This window comes from Helicoverpa armigera, chromosome 2 (genome assembly GCF_030705265.1).
Source record: "Helicoverpa armigera isolate CAAS_96S chromosome 2, ASM3070526v1, whole genome shotgun sequence".
NCBI classification, from domain to species: domain Eukaryota; kingdom Metazoa; phylum Arthropoda; class Insecta; order Lepidoptera; family Noctuidae; genus Helicoverpa; species Helicoverpa armigera.
Genome location: NC_087121.1, coordinates 6107001 through 6130161, shown reverse-complemented (window position 1 = coordinate 6130161; position 23161 = coordinate 6107001). Strand labels below are relative to the sequence as shown.

The window sequence follows — 23161 nt, the reverse complement described above, 5'->3', positions numbered from 1 at the left end:
GCGATCAAAACTTTACTCTAATGTTCTAAATTGATCCTTTGGTTTGTCAGTTAAATTTCATTCCTTTCAGCCCGAGTAAATTAAGCTATAGGACTGGGAAAAGATAGTTACAGAGACACTTTTAAATATTAATTAAACGTAATCCTTTGAAATATAGAACTGTAAAAAGTATCGTAATAACTTAAGATACAAGCGTAAAGAGGATTTTAGTTCAGGATTTTAAATTAAATCGTTCCCATTTGTTCTTTAAGTATCTATTACAAAGTATGATAATTATGTGTGGTATACGAAGTTTTTCATTGATGCATGTTTTTGCATGTTTCATATTATGTTTACATCTTTTTCATATTATGTTTCTACATAAATGCAAATTCACATTTCAGGTGGGTTCAATTATTAATTTCTACTACAAAAGTCTCAAATTAAATTATGGCTTAGTAAGTCCCAAAGGATTTGTTAGTGTCAAGAACTATAGATTCAATTCTTAAGTTACGCTAATTTATTTTATGTTATCCCAGTTGAGTCTACAATCCTTGTTTATTAAGTTGTAAAATACCTATATTATAATGTTCTGCCGACCACGTTCTGTTTCTTTGCAAACTTAATTTGTTCCTAAATCCATACCGCACCTTAATGCCAACTTTCGAGGCAATCACGCCCTTTCATATTACGATGTAAAAGCATTAGAAATTGAATAAGTCAGTTTTTTCCTGTCTCAAACCCATTACCCTTTACCCTTCTTCGACAGTCGGTAAAAATATTAAAACACTATTTACTTTGCACTGCAACCACTAATAAAATAAACCAACATTGTACGTATATCTACTCTAAACTAACATAACCTATAAGCTGTAAGTGCAACGGAACTTAACAGAGCGACTTTCCATGTTTCGCAATTTCATAGCAGAACTGTATGACGTATGTACCGACAACTTTGTAGAAGTAGGACTACGAGCACTCGAACCCAGTTAGAGATTAGATATGTTGTTCGTTGATACTGGTGATTATGTTAGGTATTATGTTGTATCATAATTGTGTTGTTTTGTACTTATTTGAAGGCATATTTTTACATTGGCTTGTTACATAGAGGTACATTGAGTCTTATATAGGACTCAATAAATAAACAAGGTCATCCTTGTGTACTCAGTCAGTAATGTACTCAGTCTTATAAAACATAGGATTGACTCAATACGTTGTTATTATTTCGATATATTTATCAAAACACTAAACAGAAGTAGCTACGCACCTAAACTTCATTGTCATGTCGACAAAAATTACAAACAAACTTGTGTGCGCTACGTAGACTTTTTGCTACGGCGTAGCATTTATATCGGTCCTGCATTTTTTCTCTTCAATCTGATTTGCTCTCGAGTCATTTAGGTGTCTCGTTTTAGAATATGCCTTGCCACAAATGTTGATAGATACTATAAATATCCAATCAAAAAGAAAGAGAGATATTTCATTTATTCTAGGTCTTTTCAATATTATTATTTATAGCGACTGCTTCAAATAAGGTAAAAGATGGACATTGTGTACGACTCATTGAGTAGTAAATGGCCCAAGACATATGTTGTTAAATTTTGTGACGCGTTACCAATATTATAAAGATGGGCTTCTGATTCGCCGAAGGTTTATGATCTTGAAAAATAAAATTCTCCGCAGTGAAGATGAGGCAAGGGAGAATTCTTTGATGTCACAGTTATGATGGGAGTAAAAGAAAATAGGCCGTATTTTTCTATGATCAATATGTGAATGCGGAATGTATCTTTATTTCTGTATGTTTCATAAGTAAGTAGCATTTCCTCGTCATTTTTATGTTTGAGTTGACGTATAAGTTAAATAAAAAAAACCGGCCAAGTGCGAGTCGGACTCGTGCACGAAGGGTTCCGTAAATTACAGTTAAATCAACCTATCTCAAAAACTATAAGAGATACTTTGATCAAACCAAAAATCGTTGAAAGAGTTAATTAGCATGCATCACCTCTATTTTTTTTAGAATTTTATACCCCGTAGTTATAAAAATAGAGGGGGGGGGGACATACTTTTTACGACTTTGAGAGCTGATATCTCAAAAACCGTTCACTTTAAGAAAAATGTTTTTTAGAAAACTTTATATCATTTTAAAAGACCTTTCCATTGATACCCCACACGGGTATGTACATCGAAAAAAAAAATTTCATCCCTCAGTTACATGTATGGGGGGCCCCACCCCCAATTCTTTTTTTTACTATTTAGTGTCATATTTTTGTAGCGGTTCATACAACACATATTCCCATCAAATTTCATCACTGTAGTACTTATAGTTTCCGAGTAAATCGGCTGTGACAGACGGACAGACGGACAGACGGACATGACGAAACTATAAGGGTTCCGTTTTTGCCATTTTGGCTACGGAACCCTAAAAATGGGGCCCCAAGTGTCCTATATCTCTGTTTGTGTTTTTTGTGTGTTATATTTCTTTGTCCTGTCCATAAAAGCTTTTTTTACTAGGCAGCATTGGTACATTTTTCGTCGATTCATGAAAGCATTTCTATAATAAACATCCGAATGTTTTTGCAAGACAAGTCTAGCTTTACAAACATTAAACCCCACTCGAAAACGAACTTTCTTATTCGCAGTTGCAAGTTTAAGTTCTTAGTCGAAGACTTTTAATACTTACCGTAGTTCCGTCTTCAAAGACAGGAAAATGTCCGCCGTAGATATTTTACGACCGGGATGAATAACAATAAAACTTTACATTTGTCTGTGAACGGTTCGTTTTCAGAGAACGTTTTAGATTGATGTTTGTACATTTGCAGGTTACTAGCAGTTTCTTATCTGCACCTTTTAGCTCTTTTTGTTGAATACTAAACTTATGATACTCCAGATAAAACATAATCGTATAGATCGTTCTAATTCAGAGATTCTTCCATGGTTGTATGTTATGTACCGAATATTAATCAATTGCAACATGGAGATTTTGCAAACAAGCATTGAATGCACCACAACAATGAATGACCTAGTTGTATGATCTCGTACTATAATTTAAATAAAGTTAAAGAGAAAGAGACATTTAATACGGGATACTACATTGTCAAACAGATCGATAGTGAGTAGCTGTTACTGAATTTATTATTCATTATTATCAAGTAATAACTGAACGAAACACAGTTTCATCACAAGCATCCGAAATTAATATTTCACTCCGCTACGGATTGCGGAAACCATTCAAATTTAACATCATTTTTATCCCCCATAAATTCCGTCGTAAAGATAATAACAGATACTAAATTTTAATTCCGCGAATATCATAATTTTCGTCGTTGGCAACCCCAAGTTTTATGTACTTGAGAGAATCGAGGTCATCTAGATTTATTTGTGAATTTGTAGCGATGGTAAACAGTGCAGCTATGGAGTAGAACAGTGTTCCTTAGAGGAGACAAAGGGGTGTATCAGTATGAAGACTAAATTACAGCCAGAAGAGCGTCCCATATGTAACGCGGTGAACGTGTTCCGTGAAAGAGGGTATGTTACACAAACAAAGGTGAAGTTCCACACTTAGGGAATGTAGTAACAAATTGTCTATTTGGTACTGTTGTTTATTTTCGTGATTTACTTCTGATGTCTTGTGCGAATCATGTAGTGCGATTGTATAAATAAAGCAGATAGGTGTGATTTAAGTTTGGGTAGGTACCTACTGCATCAATTCTGTTATAGTTAGTTTGGAGGCGTGACCAAAAATTTTTCATAATAACTGTCGTAGAATACCTACTGAGTAGGTCATACTCCTTTATTCAGACTGATTAGTATTATAGTACCTATAAGTAGGTAATAATACTTGTTACGTATTTATCAAATAAAAAAATAATTACTGACATATAAAGAGTAGCTCACATTAATTAGCCAACAACGGATCACTCCCTCATAAAACGACATCATAAAGGGTCATTGATCCGTCCTATTATCTGTCCTCATCCCGTACACAGAGGACCACTAGAGCCTTCACCTGCCAATTCATGTTAAGTACATAGACAATGATTGATAACCCTATTAATTGCAGACATTCATTGAACAATACTTTTCATGTAAATTTTTATTTGTACTTGTATTCTATTCGAATTTCTTTTGACGGTTTTAAATTTGAATTTATGTGCGATGATGTAGCGTTTATGTTGCAGATTAAGGTAGTAATAGAATGAACATATTTAGTGAAGCCAGTGTGCTAAATGATACGATGAATTTTATATTACCGACCTCAGGCTATTAGGTTAATACTCTGTGGTCATGAACTAATTGATACAGCCACTTATTACATGCAAATTTATCATAACCATGATCTCTAATAGCATCAACAAGGCTAAAATTTGTGCCAATTTACTGTTTTAATCCAAAATTTGGCGTAAATTTCGTGTGTCGAAGGTTCGTGAAACCGCAACGTTGATGTAGTAATAGCCATAAAGCTATCACGTAATTAACATAATTAATTGTAAAATAATATCGTTATGATTAAAGATCGTGTTATGATTATTTTATCGTTGTTATTTATGAGTTAAATTATTATGAATCAAGTTGGATTCGAATGCTATATCTTGATAATTGCATAAAGAAATACTTTCATTTACAACCACGGACTTTTCCGTCTGACCACCGGTAAAATCCTAAGGCACTATTCAAAGAAACCCTTATAGATTTAACCTTCTAGGAATTCATAATATCGTTTATATAAGATGATAAGGACAAAGCAAGAAAATGGTTTTTTTTTTCTAATTAATAAGCAAGGATGAGCCGAGTGGCTATCAGGCAGGAGTGTCAACTTACCACACATCAATCAATCATAAAACAAAAGAAAGTAACCTCACAAATCTACCCTTGATAAACTATCTATTCACTTCAAAACAAACGACGTGCCATTGAAAAAGATTTGTTATTCCAGCAATTACTTACAACGCTTGGAGCTCTTCGAAAAGTCCACACAAGCGTACAATGAGGCTCTACGATGGAATGTGAGTTTAAAACAAACAACTTAAGAATCTATTTCCAGCCAGTAAACATGCAATTAGACGCACTAAAGCGTTAATAATGTTTGCTCCGATTCTACGTTGCGAATCGTTATTCTATCGACTTTATTTTCAAGTAAGTCTTTTTAGAATTCAGAGTAAATATTTTAGGTTACTTGTTAAGTGGTTGCTGTTTTTTGGCATCACAGCCAGAAATATTCTTTTGATGTATATTTGAAACTTTTTCACAAGTTTAAAAAACTGGTTAGTTATGAATTTTTCACGTACCTACCCCGATAAAAGTAGCCCACAGCCTGCCTTGATAAATGAGCCATAAAAGTCCAGTAGTTCCTGAGTTTAGCCCGCTTTGGCAAGCAAAAAAATAAAATCTTCAGTTTTATGATATGAAGTAGGCATATGGACAAGTTTTTAATCCTCAAGGATCAACCTGTTTTTTTATTACTGTTTATTAGCATTAAGACTCAGACAAAGAACGTGTCTTTGTCTAACAAAATTGATTACTTTGAACTTTGACATACCTCTTATCAAATACAATTTAAGATTCACTCAGTTACGAGGATACGATTTTTATTTCGGGGACTAAAAGTACGCCTACGGCTATTTCTTGTCTGGGCTCACCCTTGAAAGAATTTAGTTAAAAATGTTATAATTTCACTTAGCAACAAAAGTATTTTAACCTTAGTGTCAACACTGGCGATTAAAAACAAATGAAAATAATAACCAAAGAAATCGGACTCAAAATAAAGGTACATATGTACTTAAACAACACAATTATTCCGATAAAACGTCTCTTTGTGGAATAAACAAAGACAGTTAATGGACACGGCATAGTGCGAAGCAATCAAGCACGTTGATTGTTAAACACTTCACGTGTATATTGTGCCGGCTGTCAGGTGCTGTCACCTATCTCTTTCCCATGCCGCCAATATTTGAAAAAAGAACTAAATATTATTTTTTATTTTTTTGTGGTGGTTCGTCCTATTTTTGATTGCGTTATTAATAATGGCAGTATTTTTTTCTATATACCTAGAGAACTTTTTTCATAGTCTTTTGTGTATTTTGGAGACTATTCGGTCTATGTCTTCTTTTGAGTGTTATTTTTTTGAGTAAGTTTATTTAACTATCGAAAAAAATTAAAATCAAATCTGGTTGCTATAAATGTTCCTTGTATTTAATTGGATACCTTTAATGAGCAGCGAAGTGAAGCCTATAATTTATGTGTCAATTATTGTAAAATAGGCCTGAAATTATGCAGGTATATACCTACTTCCTCGTTGTACAATGTTGTTAAATATTAATGACATAACATACATAAGTAAAATTAATGACTGAAATAATAAAAGCCGTCATAAATATACCTAAAATGTTGAAGAAAAACGCGGGACAACTGAAGTGTTATTAAAACAACCGATTACGTAACCGACTGTCGGTAAAATTGGCCCCAATATTCCTACATTTACCCATTCAGCTTCATATAAAACGTGCATATTTAATCGTGTTTTGGCGATAAAATCTCTCCCTCTCAGCTGTGGTTGGTTAAGCGTGTATTCATTTTCAGAGTTCCGATGTTCGGTCACTGCTGGGACGAAGTTTGGTGAGAGCGAAATCAACGCACTATACGGGAGCTTTGGAAGACGCAGCGAGGGCAGCTGGTAGACTGCTAGCCTTATTATTACTTTACATGGTTTTAAAGACAATTTATAGGAATGTAACAAAACACATAGACAGTTGTAAAGAGTGGGCGTTGGGGCTATCTTTTGAAAACTTGACCTACAAAAAAGGGTTGATCTTCAGCCTTCTTTTAATGAATGACTTTTTATCTTTTTTAGAAAAATATTTTTTTTATAGTACAAATACATACTAGGTTGTACATCGGATATTCCAAAAAAAAAAACAAAATTAAAAGGTTTTTCAGAATTATATTTGAGTCGGCTCATTTTCACTATTTGCAGCTGAGCACCAGTATGTTGCATAGATAACTGTGTCTGGGTCTATAAGACTGATTGTAAGACGAATAGTTAGGAAATGAAATACGCTCTATGTATATGAATAGCACAAATATTAAATATTTCTAGAAAAATTTTACTCTAAAAGATTAGAATTATTCCAAATATACAATTATACAATATAGGTCATAATATTTTCGTACAGCTTCCAAATTTTCCAAAGAGCGCTGTGAAAATATTTTCGCAGGTCCATGAACCTTAATTGGTCTTTGTTTAAAAAACGTACTCGTGTAGATACTTATTAAATACATACATAGAAATATACGTTATTTATAATGATGTATGTTCAAACAAATGTTGTGAATTTGTAACCAAAATGTTCATTCGTGTGGACAAAATATATTATTTACTTTGTTAACTGAAGCATTAAAAACTTTTATGAAACATACTTAAAGGTTACAAGATGAAATATGAAAACGCTCGCTCATATAATGTTATTAAGTTAAATTATAACAAATGCTTTTACCAAGCATTCAAATTAATAAAACAATCTTGTATGATCTTTGACAAGAAAACATTTTAACAATAGTTAATTAACATTAATTATTAATTTCTTTCTACATTAAAATTCAAATTAATTAATTTGCTTTTAATTACAATAATACTAGTAAACCTATCTTAGGTTTCACGATACGAGATAGGTATTTAAACAAAATTTTGCTTTTACAAGTGCTAATTTTACTTCGTATTCACAGCATTCTCGTAACTATACAAGCTGTGAAACATTATACTTTAAACAGTGCTCAAAGACTTTGGCACTGCACGTACTAAATAAGGAAACAAGACGGCATAAGCTCTTAATTAAAAATTCCAGACCAGCGGTTATACTTACTTACGCCAATGATACTACTATTTTGTCCTAACTACCGTAGAAAATTGAGTCGCCATAGAAAATAATCGAACTTGGCCAGGATTCAAAAACCACTTATTTTTCTAGCAAATGGTTTTATTTCCATATACATTTCGGTCAAATAATTCGGTCTCCGTATTTAGGTACCCACTTACGGCTCTATTCACGTGTATATTTCGTAGCCGATTTGGCTCAGATTTTCTATATATAAATTGATCTCAATGCCGACTTAAAGATTGGTAAACAACTTGAAGTATTCTGTAATAATGGAAATTTTATATCTACTCCATTAACGAAGTAATGGAAGTTTTTGACTGGGACCAATTTCAACTTAAAAATAAAATAGGAATACTTTTTCTTCCCAGCTTTGGAACCCAAAAATTCAAGGGCCTTACAAATTCGTGCGCAGACAGAATATGAGAAATGTGCGTTTGAACGCGCCTTAGTTCTTGCTCATCATGGACAGCGCATGAGGAGGTTCCCGCCGGATTTCGCTGATTGCGCCAGATGTGCTGAAGAAACGGTAACGATCCTTAACACTAAAATAGTAATTTTCGACAATTAGTGTGTGTGTTAGGTACCTACGTTAAACACACGTTGCACATAAATCGTTTGTACCTACTTACGTAGTAGATAAGTCTTACATAACACCCAGCAATACCGTCTTATAATTTAAGGCATCTTTCCGTTGGATAAAAAAATGTAACATAAATTCAATCTCTATTAATATAAATTGAGCAACGTTCAAGTTTGAAAGTTACAAACGCCGATTTTACGGAAATACTGGCTAGTCGCTTCAATTTGTGATTTCAGTAAAAAAGACCAAGAAACTCGCTTAAGAGTCATCTAAAAAATAACAAACTTTTCACGCTATTCAGCTATCTTCTAATGGAACGTTTTCTCTCGAAAACGTAGCAACGCGTCCAAAATTAAATTTTCTACGCTGCTTGCTTTTCAGAAGGTCGGAACTTTTATTCTGAACGTTGTTATGACAATCCACGAGGAACGGTAATGATCTGGCTTTATGCTGAAACCAGAAAGATGTATAAAAACTTATTACTGCTAAACTTACATGAACTTATTAACATAAAAGTTTATCTTTTGGAACTACAAAATCATGCGTGAATCAGGCAAAATATTTTCTTCTGTTTAAAGTGATGATATCTTAATAGGAGAGAAGGCTTTAATAAGTAGGTAGGAGGTGCGCTCTTCTATTTTTAACACAGCATCATAATTCAACCCTGGACAATGAAATACCAAGGATCTTCTCCAAGCTCATCAGTTAATATAATTTAAATGTACAGCTTGCGACATTCAGGTCGTGACGCGACACAATTTAAGACGAATTTGCTTCACTAATTTACTGTAAATGTTATTAGGTGCGAGAATGTGCCGGGGCGACAGCTAGCAAAGTGTTGCAAACAGCTGTGTCGTTGCTTAGCAACCTGGAGATTCAGAGGCAGTCTGTGGACGAAGATGCACCCAAAGTGGTACGTCGTGGACGTATGCAGCCACAGAAGGAACAACAGGTTTAGAACTTTACTCATAATTTATAACCAACCGGGTACTATGAATTTAACGGCTAAACTACGACAAACTACTTTGTTGTTTTTGATGTTGAATATACATTACGGTGAAAGTTGCGCGTATTTTCTGATGTAGTTTGTGGTTTGCGGGAAATTTTTGTGAAAGCCAAAAGTAAATATTAAAAAAGTTGCACGAACATTTATCTGAAAGCGTGTTCCTCATTGAAAATATTTTTTATAGGAGAATAATATTCTTTATATCTTTATCTTATAAGCACTATAAATTATTTCGCTGGTTTCAACAGCTTTCAAGTATGCAATAAACATTATTTTCAGAAAATTTATTTTACTGCCTAAAAATATTTATGTCTATACCTCGTTTACTAAAGTGCAGATACGTCTCTGTTTACAACGAGAAATAAAAAATATGTAGGCAATAACCGTAATTCTAGGTCCAAGAAATATCCCGCGCGGAAAAACAGAGAGCCGAACAAATCTCCCGTTTAATGGCTTCGAAATATTTGGAGCGAATGGCACATGACAAATATTTCTTAACTGCCTTATGTAAGGACGAACGATTGGTCTCTGCCAATAAACAAGGATCACAAAAATTACAAGAACTGGCCAATAAAGCACTCGCCGATGTGGAGAAACGACAAGTACGCTCACACTATTTAACTTAATAAACTTAACCTTTGACCCGTTGACCCAAAACTTTAATATATTGCACAACGCCATTCTTTATAAGTTAACAGCAAATTGAAATTTATAGCACTTGTACAGATTGGAATCTAACTCCATAACTATAGGTTTGGTGTTCAAAATATTCACCGCAAAGCTCTGTAAGCTTAATTGAATAACAAAGGCAATTTGTTGAAAAATAACACACGACAACCGGGTCTTATATTCCAGTAATATTTAGGATATTTTTTGTGCTGTCTGTGTTTTCGCCTAGTCCATTTTTTCAGACAGATATTATCATTTAAATTGCGTAAGCCTGTCACGTCGACTGAAAGGCTGGAACACATTATGATTCAGCTTTTTCTTATGTTAGCTTTGTAGGTTCTGATCACTTATATAATACGATTCAGGCAGTGTTACGTGAGCGCCGACCGCTGTATGCTGCCCGTGCATTGGAGGCAGCCGCTCGTGCTCGCCTGTCTCGTGCACGCAAAGAGCAATTGGCGCACACGCAACTCCAACACGCCACTGATGCCCGTCGCCTCATACAGACAACTCAATCTATTTACGAAGAACGAGACACTGCCAAGTGTCTGGAAATTGCCGAGTTCGGCATGGAGCAAATAACGCGAAAACCCGCCAACTTATTACCAGGGAAAGATAAATTCTTGCAAAAGCTACACGATATAGTTGCAAACGCGTTCCTAGACCAGGTTGGTTCATTTCTGTATTTTATTATAAATTGTGTTGCCATGGGCATTACGGAGCTTGGGAGTTTAATAGAGCTTGTTTGCCAAGTCACGTAGACCGCGAAAAATCTCTCTTATTTTATGTTCAGAAACGTGTTCGAGAAGGTATGAGCGAGTCGGATCGGGAGCGGAGGGCGTTTATTCTCCTGGGCATGTTGGTGTCCCGCGAGCCGAGCCGCGACTCCGTGCTCCGCGTGCGCCCGCCCGCACCGCCGCGCGACGCTAAGTAACTTTAGTATTCCTCGCATACCTGCACCTGTATTAATAGAATGCAGTTGGGAACACGTTGTTGTATAATGCTTTTAGTAACAGGGATCCTCTCTAAGTATGTTTGAAATTTTAATCCACGTACGTACTCGTGAATTAAAATTCACTGTCGTCCAATTCACCAATATAGTTAATCGCAACATTTACAGTCTATTAAATGACAATTTAATTCGATTTTGAAATCTGGCAGATACAATTAAGCACACAGCTGGGTGTCTCGTAACATATGCCAGCTAGACTAAACGTGAAGGCATTACGTAATTTTGCCTTGACCTAACTTTAATTAATTAATTCGACGTTTTATCTGTGACCGTCGCTTTCCAGCGGTATTCTCGCCCTATCGCTTTATGTTATTAATGGCCTCGGTGGTCTTTCTATATCTTTATAGGCCCTTAGCTACCTACATAGCATGTATTTTCCCAAAGCCAGGTATATACGTTCCTTTTCTGACCTTTATGATTTTATTAGACCTACATTTTGAAAACCATAATAAAATCCTTATTGGTACTCCTTCCTGTCTATGAAAAGTATTCTTCTATTAATATTAAAATCAAATCAATATATCAAATCTCCCAAATCAATGGAATATTTTGAATATAAAATCAATAAGGACTATTTAATTTGTCACTGGGGAATGGCGTGTTGACGCGATGAATTATAAAGAGTATGTTGTTTGGTAATTTGTGTTTGGAACGGGCCTTTACTTACAAATTGCAGCTAGTGTATCAAAGGATCTGAAAAGTAATACTCAGCTTTTTCCCAGGATCCGTGTCTGCAGTCTAGAACGAGCTCTGACAATGAGCACGCGAGCAACAGAAAGATGTTACTTGTTGCACGAGCTAGCTCGCCTTAATGTGGACTTAAAAAACCCCTTAAGAGCACGAATGTACGCCTCCAAATGTCAAACTGGTAAGTTGAGACACTTTCAGTAGAACGGACTTTATCACTTTGTTAACACTAAAGTACTCGAGCTCCACGAATTTATAGGCCACAGAACGGTTCGTTGATTCAAGGAAATAAATTAGCGTCCCACGATCGAATAAAATCTCTTTATATTCTTAACTTGTTAGACTTCTTCTGCGAAAATATTGACTTAAAATCCTCGTCCAGCACACGTTCCCTCTTTGCTCTTTCAACATAATTCACTTTGTATAGATTCCAAAGTCGTGTTAGCATAGAGGAGAGTTCGAAAATACGGGCTGAGTAGTAACATAGGCATGCTACCCATTCGCATACAGTAAGTAAATTGAAACGCAGCCGAAGCCCGAAATCGTAGGTCTACGCTAAAAGCATTAGAGTAATGAATAAAGTTTCTCGACATTACAAGGGTATAATATTAATATTTATTTATCTTTGGAAAGTGAATTTAATAATACGAGAGTGTTATTAATAAATGATATGGGGTTGTTGTTGTTACACGGAAAACATCGGATGCTCTGATCCGATGTTTTCCGTGTAATTAATTAACGATGATGAGTACGGAGCTGTAATGCATTGTAAAGTAATTAATAATTCGGTCGAATGATTCGATAATATTCAGAGTTAACAGAGCATTCTGAACCGCATTGCTTATTCGAACTACGCCTGACCTGCCATAACTTTGACTCTTCGATTCTGTACCGGCTGAAGTGGTCGTTTTGTGAATTCAAATTGATTTATAAAGTTTGAACACAAAATAAGTATACCCTTTTTCATTTGGAATACAAATTCTTTGTGAAAGGAATAAGATTTTATTCTCGATCGAAAATTACCTCTATTATATTTGTGAGTAATTTATTGCGGCTTTTATTGTGATTAATATGCTTATCTTCACGAAGTAACGGTACCTAATATACTAACTAGTATACTAATATCCATCGTTTATGACGAAGTATCTGATCTATGAATTTCACGCCTAGGTTAGGCCGGATGGTTTCTGCAACTACATCTGAAAATGCTTAGGTTTGAAGTTCGCCACAATAAGCATGAGGTTTTTCTTATCTCATAATTAAATCATTTTACTTAAATTGATAAAAACCTTATATTTTAACTCTTCAGAGGCCAGAAATTGTAACCACCGTCCATGGCTTCTGAACGCGCAGTTCCTACTGGCTCGCTGCCATCTCTTGCAGAATAACAGACCTGAAGCCAGAGCAGTGTTACTGGAAGCCGCTGGCCTGGCTCGCTCTTTCGGATTCTCTGAAGTCGCTGCCTTCTATGACACGGTAAGCGCATTAAAACTATAAGCATTTAATGGGCCTTTGGTGCGTCCATTTTAATAGTTCTTGAATGTGTGGGACAATTTGAGAATGTTGTAGAGTTATTTAAAGGTTCCTGGGCTTGAACCGTTGCAGCCAACTTTTGATGATTGACCGAATTGTGCTCTTATTTTCTTTGTGTATGTACTTATTTCTACATAAGTTTCCACTACGGCCAATTTGGTAAAAAAACACAAAGTTGCTTAATCTTCACGGTACCCGACCGTATGTCTGGCGTATTAACTGATACTATCTTTATCTCTTTGTCTACAAAACTTTCATTAAGACCTAAAAAGAATGGCCGACACATAGGGACAGAAAAGGTCCAAAAAGTTGGTGCCTAAAATCCCCTCGTAATTCGCTTTTGACAAGCTAAGTGCTACATGGCGGACCTTAACCGGGAAATCCGAAAGTATCAGAAAATAAAAGAAAACTTCTTTTGAAGCTAATTTCAGTCCAGTAAATTGTATGCCTTAGTATATTTTTCTGCTGGAAACAGTGTATTTTTAGCTGATGAAAACTTAAAAACCCTTTTGGATCTAATTGCTTTAGAATCAGATTTAGGTTACATCTAATTTAAAGACAGCAAAAGGTAATTCGTTCGTCCGAGAAGTGGTTGATAAAATAAGTGTTAAGTGTTAAGTACCACGAGCGTTTAGGTGAAATTAAATACTTACATTTTTCGCCATTCTTCGGTTTTTGACGATACCTTTTTCCATCGCAGTGCGTAAACGTGTCTCTGGAAGGCGAAGTGCTCGCTGCGGCTGCGCCTCTGAGGAAACGGGAAAAGGATCTCGTCAGCTTGATGCAGGACGATGACTTGAGATCGGCAGCCACACATCTGTTCAAGAGGATGTCTCTTATACCGGCGAGCAGGTCGATATACTTTGTGATCTTTAAAGATAATATTTTAACGCCGGAAACAGCGCTTGACCGTCGTCGGCGTAGCTATATCTGTGTAAGTCTACGAACGCGCACACCGCTACGCTGACGGTAAGTGCGTGATTTTGTATGTGATTCGGTCGGGACTTACGGTCAGCACTGTCCGTCGGCCGAGCACTGCTTCCAGCCTAAAGATCCTAGCTATCGCCCGACTCAAAGTTTACTGAGTACGGGTAGTCTAAAAAGTAGCCTATAGGATCCCATCTAACTTAGTACTATAATTATCTAAATGAGTTTAATATTGGGGGTTTATGCTGAGCTACTCTTTTTGAACTAAAATAAAATAAGGTCTTCGTCTTTCTTCTCTACAAAATGTATTTGTACAAATGTATAATAAACATTAGATCAGCCGTGCAGACATAGATTTCTTAGAATCAGTTCTGAATAAATACGCATCTTTTAGGACACAATACTTTTTACTTAGAAAAAAGGCAAAACGAATAAATAATTGAATAGCCATTCAGTTTTCCCAGGAATAACGAATCCATTCGATTCATTATTGTCCAAATAAAAAGCTCTAACTACTAAGAAAGAAATATATCATTCTATATACCTCACAACATTTCACTACCCTTCTACAAGATCAAATCAAATTGATACAATCAAATCTCAATACGCCACTAACATGACTCGTCATACCAAATTGACATTTATCTAGTTACTAAGCCCCGTAACCATGACAGAAGCCAATACGTCGCGCATGACAGCTTTCAAACCCGTTCAAACCAGTTTAAACCAATTAATCATATGGGGTGTTGATTACAGACGTTTCTCGATCATGCCTGGTGCTCGCATGGAAGACACTCCTAGGCGCTCGGCCCGTGATAGACGGATATCTATCATGCCGAGAGTGGCACAGCCAACTCATATTACGAGGAGGTCGGCGCTTCCCAAAGGATTCCAAGATTTTGACATTTAAACTTTGTGTAGACTTTAATCGATTTTATAGTAGACTTTGATATTGACCTATCTAGTTTTAATATTTGATTGTCTCTTTTTACGTTTTGATAAGAATTTTACACTCTGCACACATACAACTTTTACTGCATAACCTCTCTCTTCGTTAGGTAAAATAAAAATTGAATACAGGTAAAGAGAATAAAAAGAGCAAAACAAAATATACAAAATTATGCCAGTATGAAGAGATTGGGATCCATTAAACATTTGCAAAGAAAAAAGCACAAGGTTCTTCACTTCAGAACTTTTGCAAACGTTACAATATTAATGAACCTGTCGTGAATAATAAGGTTTAATATTAATATTTAAAAAATAAATTATACACATTTTTGTCGGAAATGAAATCTAAATTAATGGTAGCAATATTTTGTAATTAGTTGCGTACTTTGTACCTACATAATTTTATTCTATTTTCATCTATGTACTGTAATTTTAATTTGAATACATTAAATATTATTTCTTTAACATCTCAGGAGATTCATTTCATACTCTTTAGTTCAGTTTCCTCCTAATCTATCTGTGGAATCTATAATTATTGGACTACTTTTTTTAATAAAAAAATACGACAAAAAATAAGTAAAAACTATGTATCTTTTATTACTCCCGCTAATAAATTGTATCAGGTAGCAATGTAATTGAATAACATTCGATTCGAGTTTCGCGCCGACATAGCCAGACAGCGGGTCTAGTTTCATTGAATGTTTCATATAGATTACCCTGCATGCTACGGGTTAAGTCTGGAATGGGCTACACCTTGATTTAGACCGCTTAAATCGGGATGTCAGATTGGGGTTAGCTAAAAATAGGCGGTACTTTGTACCAATTAACTTGGGAGTTGGAATTAGTGAATTTATTTTAAAAGGGAGTGGGTTTATCTTTATAGTTGGGAGTCAATTTATGTTGTCTGTTGTCTAATTTTAATGCCTTGCGTATTGCCCATTAGTTAGCTAGGTTTGAATGAAAATGAAGCTATGTTCTAAAGTGGACTTCCCAAAGGCGATATAATTTTTAAAAAATTGACAATTGACACAATATCCTTCGTAAAACAGAAGATGTAAACAGCGTTTTCATATCAAATATTCATTATCAACAAACGCGCAAAACGAATACTAAACATAAACTTAGAGCAACTTACTTGAACATATTTAATAACTAAGTATCTGCCAACTTCTGTTTCAAGTAGAGCGACTACACTGCATGAAGAAAATTGCCGATACGCTTTTTAAAACTGCTTAACAGTTTTTCAAAACAGCCATTTAAAACACCATACACCCCTAGGTATGTCCTACGTCATAGCTTAAATAAAGAACTCAAGATATTATACTATCAATCTAACTATGTTAAAAGCTAATCAAAACCAATTGGAGAAACAACAATGAAATGATATCGTTATGGAATGTCTCTGAGTTCACCATAATAAAAATACAATACGTTTTTATCTAAGCCCACAATTCCGGGATACAATAACGGACGTATGAAAAGTCTTCACGTCTTATCTCCCTTATTTCTATGATCCGCGCCTTGAATCATCCCAACCCGCGGCTTGACAACGAACACGCAATTAACTTCCGGGTACAGTCGCAATTATGTCGCGAGCTTTCGTTTCGCATGAAGAACTCCTATATACAACACTCATGACCCTTAACCACGTTACAATAAAGGCGAAATTCCAACAGCACCAAACAATTCCCAACATAATTAGCTGTTGCGAGGTTTTGGGACATTGTGAAGGGTTTTAATATTTAACCGTAGGTATGTCTTATCTGATGACGTAATGCGTAATTCGTGTTTAGAGGATTTACGTTATACAATAATGTGACGTTACACATACATGGTGAGATGACATTTCATTGTGGCATGTTTGAAGGATTATATTCCGGTGTTTCGCTCGCTATAATTTTCGTTCATGATGGATGTAGGAAATGTACAGAAGTAAGGAATTGTGTTAGGCAAATTGTACAAAAAACACACACCTTTCTCGTGATATTTACTTTCAAAAGAGACTACACAGAAAACATGTCCCGAAAAGGACTTCGTTTAATTCCTGAGAGGTCCATTTGGGCGACACATTACGACCCAATTAAAACATTTTATATCTACGCGAAATAAGAAGCTCATGAGTCCCTACTTTGTGTCCTTTTATTTCTTTATGTAGATACTTATATTCAAAATGGGTTAATTAATTTCAGTACTTATTCTGTAAGTTTTTTTCTGCTGTGATGTGGTGTTTGTGTATAGAATATAAATATTTGAAAAGGAGACTAACTTGAAACCGTTATATTTACCAAGCAATTGACATTTGATTTATAAGAGAGAAAAATATATTAAATTCACTTCCGATGTTGGTTACTTGAAGTGGTCTTCTAAAGAAGAACTTTTTTAATTTTCTAGGAATGCCGCAATTTAATTTTACAGTTCTGGAAACGAACCTTAATATTGAAGTTCCATATGATTTCCCGTTCCCGGTAGCTGTGTTCGTTAAATGTAAATATGTTGTTCTTGGAACGGCACATTCACAAATAGGATTGTTGGTAAGTTCCTGTACCTCGCGCTCGTCTTTAATCCCACTGTCAGCTTACACAGTGAGCGCGGGATGCCTTCATCAGCGGCGGCGTTTTACTAAAACCTGGCTTTAGCGCTAACGTAATTTGTATGCCGTGTCTCCTATATGAATATGAGTAATTGTTCCTTTATTTATGAGGAAGTCGTCGTTTAATTTATGATTTACAAGTACCTCAGCGAAGCTTTAATATTCAAACGTCGAAATGATTGATAAGGATAAAAAGATTTCTAAAACATGCCGGATACACTCAAACGTCACTCAGGTTTACATCAATTTATGTTACGTTTTAAGGATAAAAGCGTTCTCGAGTAAATATTAATATCTTTTTAAAAGGCGTTTGTAAATTACACTCAATTAATATTCTCTTTTCTCTAATTACTATAAACGACTTTTCATGACCAATCCAATTGGGCAAGGTAAAATAACAAGCATTTCCAGGTTCATGAATTTCGAGTATTCATTAAAATTTAAACGAAGTTTTATCAAAAAGTGGGTTTTATTCGCAACGTGTAGGGTTAATGTTCGCGACGCTAATTGGCTATCGGCGTGACATATGGTCCCGAACCTGAGTCATTCAATAATTAATACACCCACCGGAGAAATTTATTGGAAAATGAACAAACTCCATTAACTTTTCGTAATAACATGCCAGCTATCATTCAATTTATTGACGCGAGAGCTTCCCTATGTTTATAGAACGGTTTCACTACGAAGTATTTCAAATAACATCCGTAGTTGTATCGAAATATTCATTTCAATAATCATTTAACTGCCAAATATTTTTAATAAAGCGGCAACAAAATACATTAAACAATCTATTAAAACAGAATACCATTCACACGTAACATTCGTTTAACATGCAGAGTATTCATATTGGATATATTACTCGCATTGTTTCAATTCACATCAACAATATTCTGGCGTGCAGACAGCGAAAAATTATGACAATGAGTTTTCATCAGAGCGTCTTTTGTTATTCTGATTGTCTGTTTATGTAAATGAACGCGTCGTAGACAAGATGTGGCACCGACTGCCATATTGCAGGGGAAGCAAACTCCCATACGGCGATAAAAAAATATCGCTCCCTAATTACTTGTTTCTGGACGGGTTCATTAATTATTGCCCCGCATCGCAATACCACCAACCGTGGCATGACAAATTTGTAACATTACACCGTATGATTAATGTACAATTTGAATTTCCTTTATTTTTGTCATATAACATGGGGCCCTTCCGGGAATGAATTAATCTGTCCACGGTTTATTTGGAATGAAGAGATGTTTATTTGTAAACGGACATTAATCAAACTTCAAATAAGTGACATGAGCAATTCAGCTTTTATTCCTTTTCAAGGAAACTGGACACTTCCTCATTAGAAAGCACAGGACCAAAGAGGATTACGAGATTACATTAACTTGTCGCAACCGTCCATTCCACTAGTTATATAATCCCCTAGTTGCTTCTTAGAAATAGAGTCCCCTATTCTTGGCTGAAGATACCCTGAATTTCATCATCAGAGCACGTGTCTACCACTACATAAAGTTTATTACGTTAAGTTTTGTTAGCGTGCGCTCAATTTTGCCTTTTGCAGCTAAAATGAATGTGCTCAAAAATAAACCTCCGCCTAAAAGATTCTCTAAAAACGACCAGTACCTTACTTCGTACCCATTCCGCTTAAAAAACGGGTCGTAAGTATAATACTCACCCGTTTAAGGCAACCGAATTTTCATGAGAAAATCTGCAAACAAAAAAAGCAAAATTTGAGTAAAAGGTGAGCTCGACTTTTTAAATATTTTATAAAAAAGTTGATATTCGGTACCGCGTGCGGTTGAAATCCTGAACTTTAATTTCCTGTCGACAAACTCTGGCGCGAGATTTGCCGTTTACCTACCGCCCTTGATTCAAAACGGTGTATTATAACGTAAAACATATGCACATTCTGTGTACAAGCGCGTTGGTTCGTGAAAATGAAATTGTACCTTCGTTATAATGACTCTATTAAGTTTAAGAGTTAAAGTATCATTCGTTTTTTTTTAGAGCTTTCTATAAGTTTCCTTTCGTTTAACTTCTTTCTTACGCAACAGGATACCTAGTTAGAGCTCACCATTGTTAGTTGTATGTATGTGCACCTTATATCCAGAAAATCGCTTTGTAGCCTATGTATTACAGAAGCCATAGAGCAACACAGGCCACCGGCGGACCGGAGGGGAGTAGCCATACACAGGCGTTCCCCTCTGTCAAAGTACAAGTCCAAATGGTCCTATGCGTACAATAAAACTAGTTGCAACTAAACTATTCGCTAGACTAAATCTAGTTGCGTGAGTGAATCGACGTCGTCGTAAAAAATGCCGAATTGTTCTGTTTTTTGCTGCAAAAAGAGATCTGCCACGTCAAATTTACAAAAAGATGGCGTTACCTTTCATATGTAAGTAATTTTTAATTACGTTATTGCTATTTACTTCTTATAAACTTAAAAACTGCAATATTATCAATCGTGTTGTTTCGGATTTGTTTACCAACTAAGGCCGTGCGTCTTCATACAAAACGCGGATCGGTCGAGCGACAGATCCGAGTCTTTTTCCTAGAATTCGCTGTCACCGAGCGAGTGTTGTTGCCGGTTTGTTTGTAGATAGTTATCGATGAAAATGAGAAAGGTCAAGTCAAATCGGAGAAAGTTTTGAGATTAGGTTTTCTGATTTAAATAAAATTACTGAGTGAGAACGTCAACTACATATAATGTGTTTTATTTATATATTGCAGGTTTCCTAAAGATCCAAATTTAAGAAATATATGGAAGACATTTTCTCATAACAGACCAACCTGGATTCCCACAAGAAATAGTGTCATTTGCTCAAATCATTTTAAGACCTCTGACTTTCAAGTGTTGGCGAACAATAGGAGGAGATTAGTCGATGGCGCCAAACCAACCGCCAACTGTATTTGTTCCGTAAGTTTTTATTTTATTCATGTGCAAGGTCATAGATAATATAATACTAGCTTAGGTAAACGAATAGTACATTCCACATGATGTACCTCGTTGACGTTAGTCATAGTGGTGAAATGAAGCCTACATTTTAAACTTAATCTAATTTTCCAGAATCATCGACAATCATTAAATATACCAGATGAGAGGTTATCATCTAATGGGCCCATTAATGACACTCGGACTATTCCTAATTCATTGACATCACCGTGTAGATCGTCAACTCCTCAAAATGTGAGTTGTTTTTAAATCGTTTATTGTAGAATCGCATATTGATAAATTTGTCATTCCTTCTATTTTACTGTTGAGATTAAGTAAATTATGTAAAGATATGATAAGAGATAATTATTTATTCATTTGTTTTCAGACTCAGTCAAAGGAAACATCTAAAAATCTGCTTCAATTCCCACTACTGCACTTACACCAAGAAAAAGAAAATGCAGCAACAATTAGATTGTCAGAAAAAAAAATTAAAAGGCTACAAGCTAAAAATCTTTTCTTAAAGAAAAAGTTGCTGGGCTAGAAGAAATTCTTCAGAGTTTAGATGAAAAAGCTTTGATAGATAAAGAGGAAAGGATGGTCCTGGAAAAATAGGCGTTGAAGAAGCAGAGCTTATTAAGCGTCAATTAAAGAAATGTAAAGTGGAAAGCTCTCACGAGCCAAGTATTCACCAGAACTGAGGTGTTTTGCTCTAACTCTCAACTTTTATTCCCCCAAAGCTTACAAGTATGTTCGTAAAACGTTTGGGACGTGTTTACCTGCTCCGCGTACTTTAACTAAATGGTATAGTAATATTGATGGACGGCCCGGTTTTACCAAAGAAGCCTTGGCGGCCTTAAAATATAAAGCCGATGCCAATCCACATAGTAAAATTTACTGTACTTTAGTTTTCGATGAAATGAAAATAAAGACACAATCACATGACAATCCAAGTGGTGACAGACGATTCGGATATATTGATTATGGTTTCGATTTAATAACTGATAATACAGATGAAGCTACAGATGTCCTAGTTTTTCTATTAGTAGGCATTAATACTCCATGGAAAGTCCCAATCGGATATTTTTTAGTTAAAGGTACAAGTGCTAAGTTAAAAGCTCAACTTGTAACTAAAGCGTTTGAATTAGTACATGAAACCGGAATAGAAATAAAAGCGTTAACGTGTGACGGCGCAAAAGCAAATTTAGCGATGGCTACGGAACTGGGTTGCTGCTTAGTTGCAAATAAATTGCAAACTACTATATTAGATCCCACAACGGGGCAACGAGTTCACTTTTTTTTAGATCCAAGTCACATGTTAAAATTAATTAGAAACACTTTTTGTGACTACAAATGTTTTTACGATGATAATGAAAATAAAATTCAATGGTTATTTGTGGAAGCATTACATAAAATACAGGAAGAAGAATTATTTTACATGGCTAACAAATTAAAAGCAAATCACATTTATTACAAAACAAAAATAATGAATGTTCGCCTTGCAGCACAATTGTTCAGCGGAAGTGTTGCTGATGCGCTTTTGTTTTGTGAAAAAGAATTACATTTATCGGAGTTTAATGGATCAACTGCAACTGCGAAGTTTATTTCACTGATAAACGACGTTTTTGATATATTGGATTCCCGGTCACGTCAAACTGGTTATAAAAGAGCATTAAACCATGAAAACTTTGAGAAAGCTTTTCGAAAAATGGATGAAGCTCAAAAGCTTTTGTTGAGCTTATCAGCCCATGTAAAGAAACGCAACGGGGAGTCGCATAAAATTAAATTAGTAGATTCTCCTCGATACACGGGTTTTAGGATTTTGATCTGCATTGAGAGTACCAAATCTATCTTTCGAGATTTAATACAAAACCAACAAAATGGCCTCAAATATATGCCACTACATAGGATAAGCCAAGATCACCTCGAACTATTTTTTTCCATAGTAAGGAGTCATGGTGGTTATTGCGATAATCCCTCAAGCTCCCAGTTTGAAGCAATTTATAAAAAAATTCTTGTTAATACAGAATTAACACAAACGGGAAACGGAACGAACTGCATTCCATTGGAAAAAATTACGATACTGAATTGCACATCTGCACTAGAAAAAATTAATGCTTCAACAGTACGACAATACAATAGCAATGACGCTACTGACGAACACAATTTTGATAATTTTACTGACGATTTAATTGATGAGATTGAAGCTCTAACTTTTTATCCCTTTTGCGGAAAAAGTTGTGGAGTACATAGCGGGATATGTTATTTTCTCAACAAAAAATTAAATGCAATACGTGCATTAAAGGTTTGCTTGGGCCGATTGATGAAAAAGTTTAATTCACCAGAAAAGCAAAGGAAAGTTACTGTATGCCTCAAAAGAAGTTATACTTTTATGCCGGATTTGTGAAAAAGACATAAGAAGAC

General features: G+C 35.3%; 1 protein-coding gene and 1 long non-coding RNA gene across 3 annotated transcripts; both read left to right on the top strand.

The window, feature by feature from the left end:
* The first annotated feature begins 3370 nt into the window (after nt 1-3370).
* Nucleotides 3371-15648, top strand: LOC110377748 (uncharacterized). The gene is made up of 12 exons (XM_021336751.3): nt 3371-3504; nt 4913-4982; nt 6556-6649; nt 8219-8376; nt 9233-9382; nt 9832-10038; nt 10471-10773; nt 10899-11035; nt 11840-11985; nt 13114-13280; nt 14038-14189; nt 15021-15648. Exons 1-12 carry the CDS (start codon nt 3437-3439, stop codon nt 15172-15174), a joined length of 1806 nt encoding a protein of 601 aa, XP_021192426.3. The 5' UTR covers nt 3371-3436; the 3' UTR covers nt 15175-15648.
* Nucleotides 15649-19952: 4304 nt separating this feature from the next.
* Nucleotides 19953-21171, top strand: LOC135117927 (uncharacterized). Of its 2 annotated transcripts, XR_010277253.1 has the most exons (4): nt 19953-20200; nt 20536-20722; nt 20873-20992; nt 21126-21171. It is a non-coding gene; the product is annotated as an uncharacterized LOC135117927 (long non-coding RNA). The 2 variants fall into 2 exon arrangements; XR_010277252.1 differs by having other exon boundaries at nt 20873-21161.
* The last annotated feature ends 1990 nt before the right edge of the window (nt 21172-23161 follow it).

Excerpts from the sequence above, each read along its gene's own strand:
- LOC110377748 (XM_021336751.3), top strand. The coding sequence starts at position 3,437 with ATGAAGACTAAATTACAGCCAGAAGAGCGTCCCATATGTAACGCGGTG. Across the intron at positions 3,505-4,912 it reads AACGTGTTCCGTGAAAGAGG|CAATTACTTACAACGCTTGG; the intron begins GTATGTTACACA and ends TTGTTATTCCAG. Across the intron at positions 8,377-9,232 it reads CCAGATGTGCTGAAGAAACG|GTGCGAGAATGTGCCGGGGC; the intron begins GTAACGATCCTT and ends AAATGTTATTAG.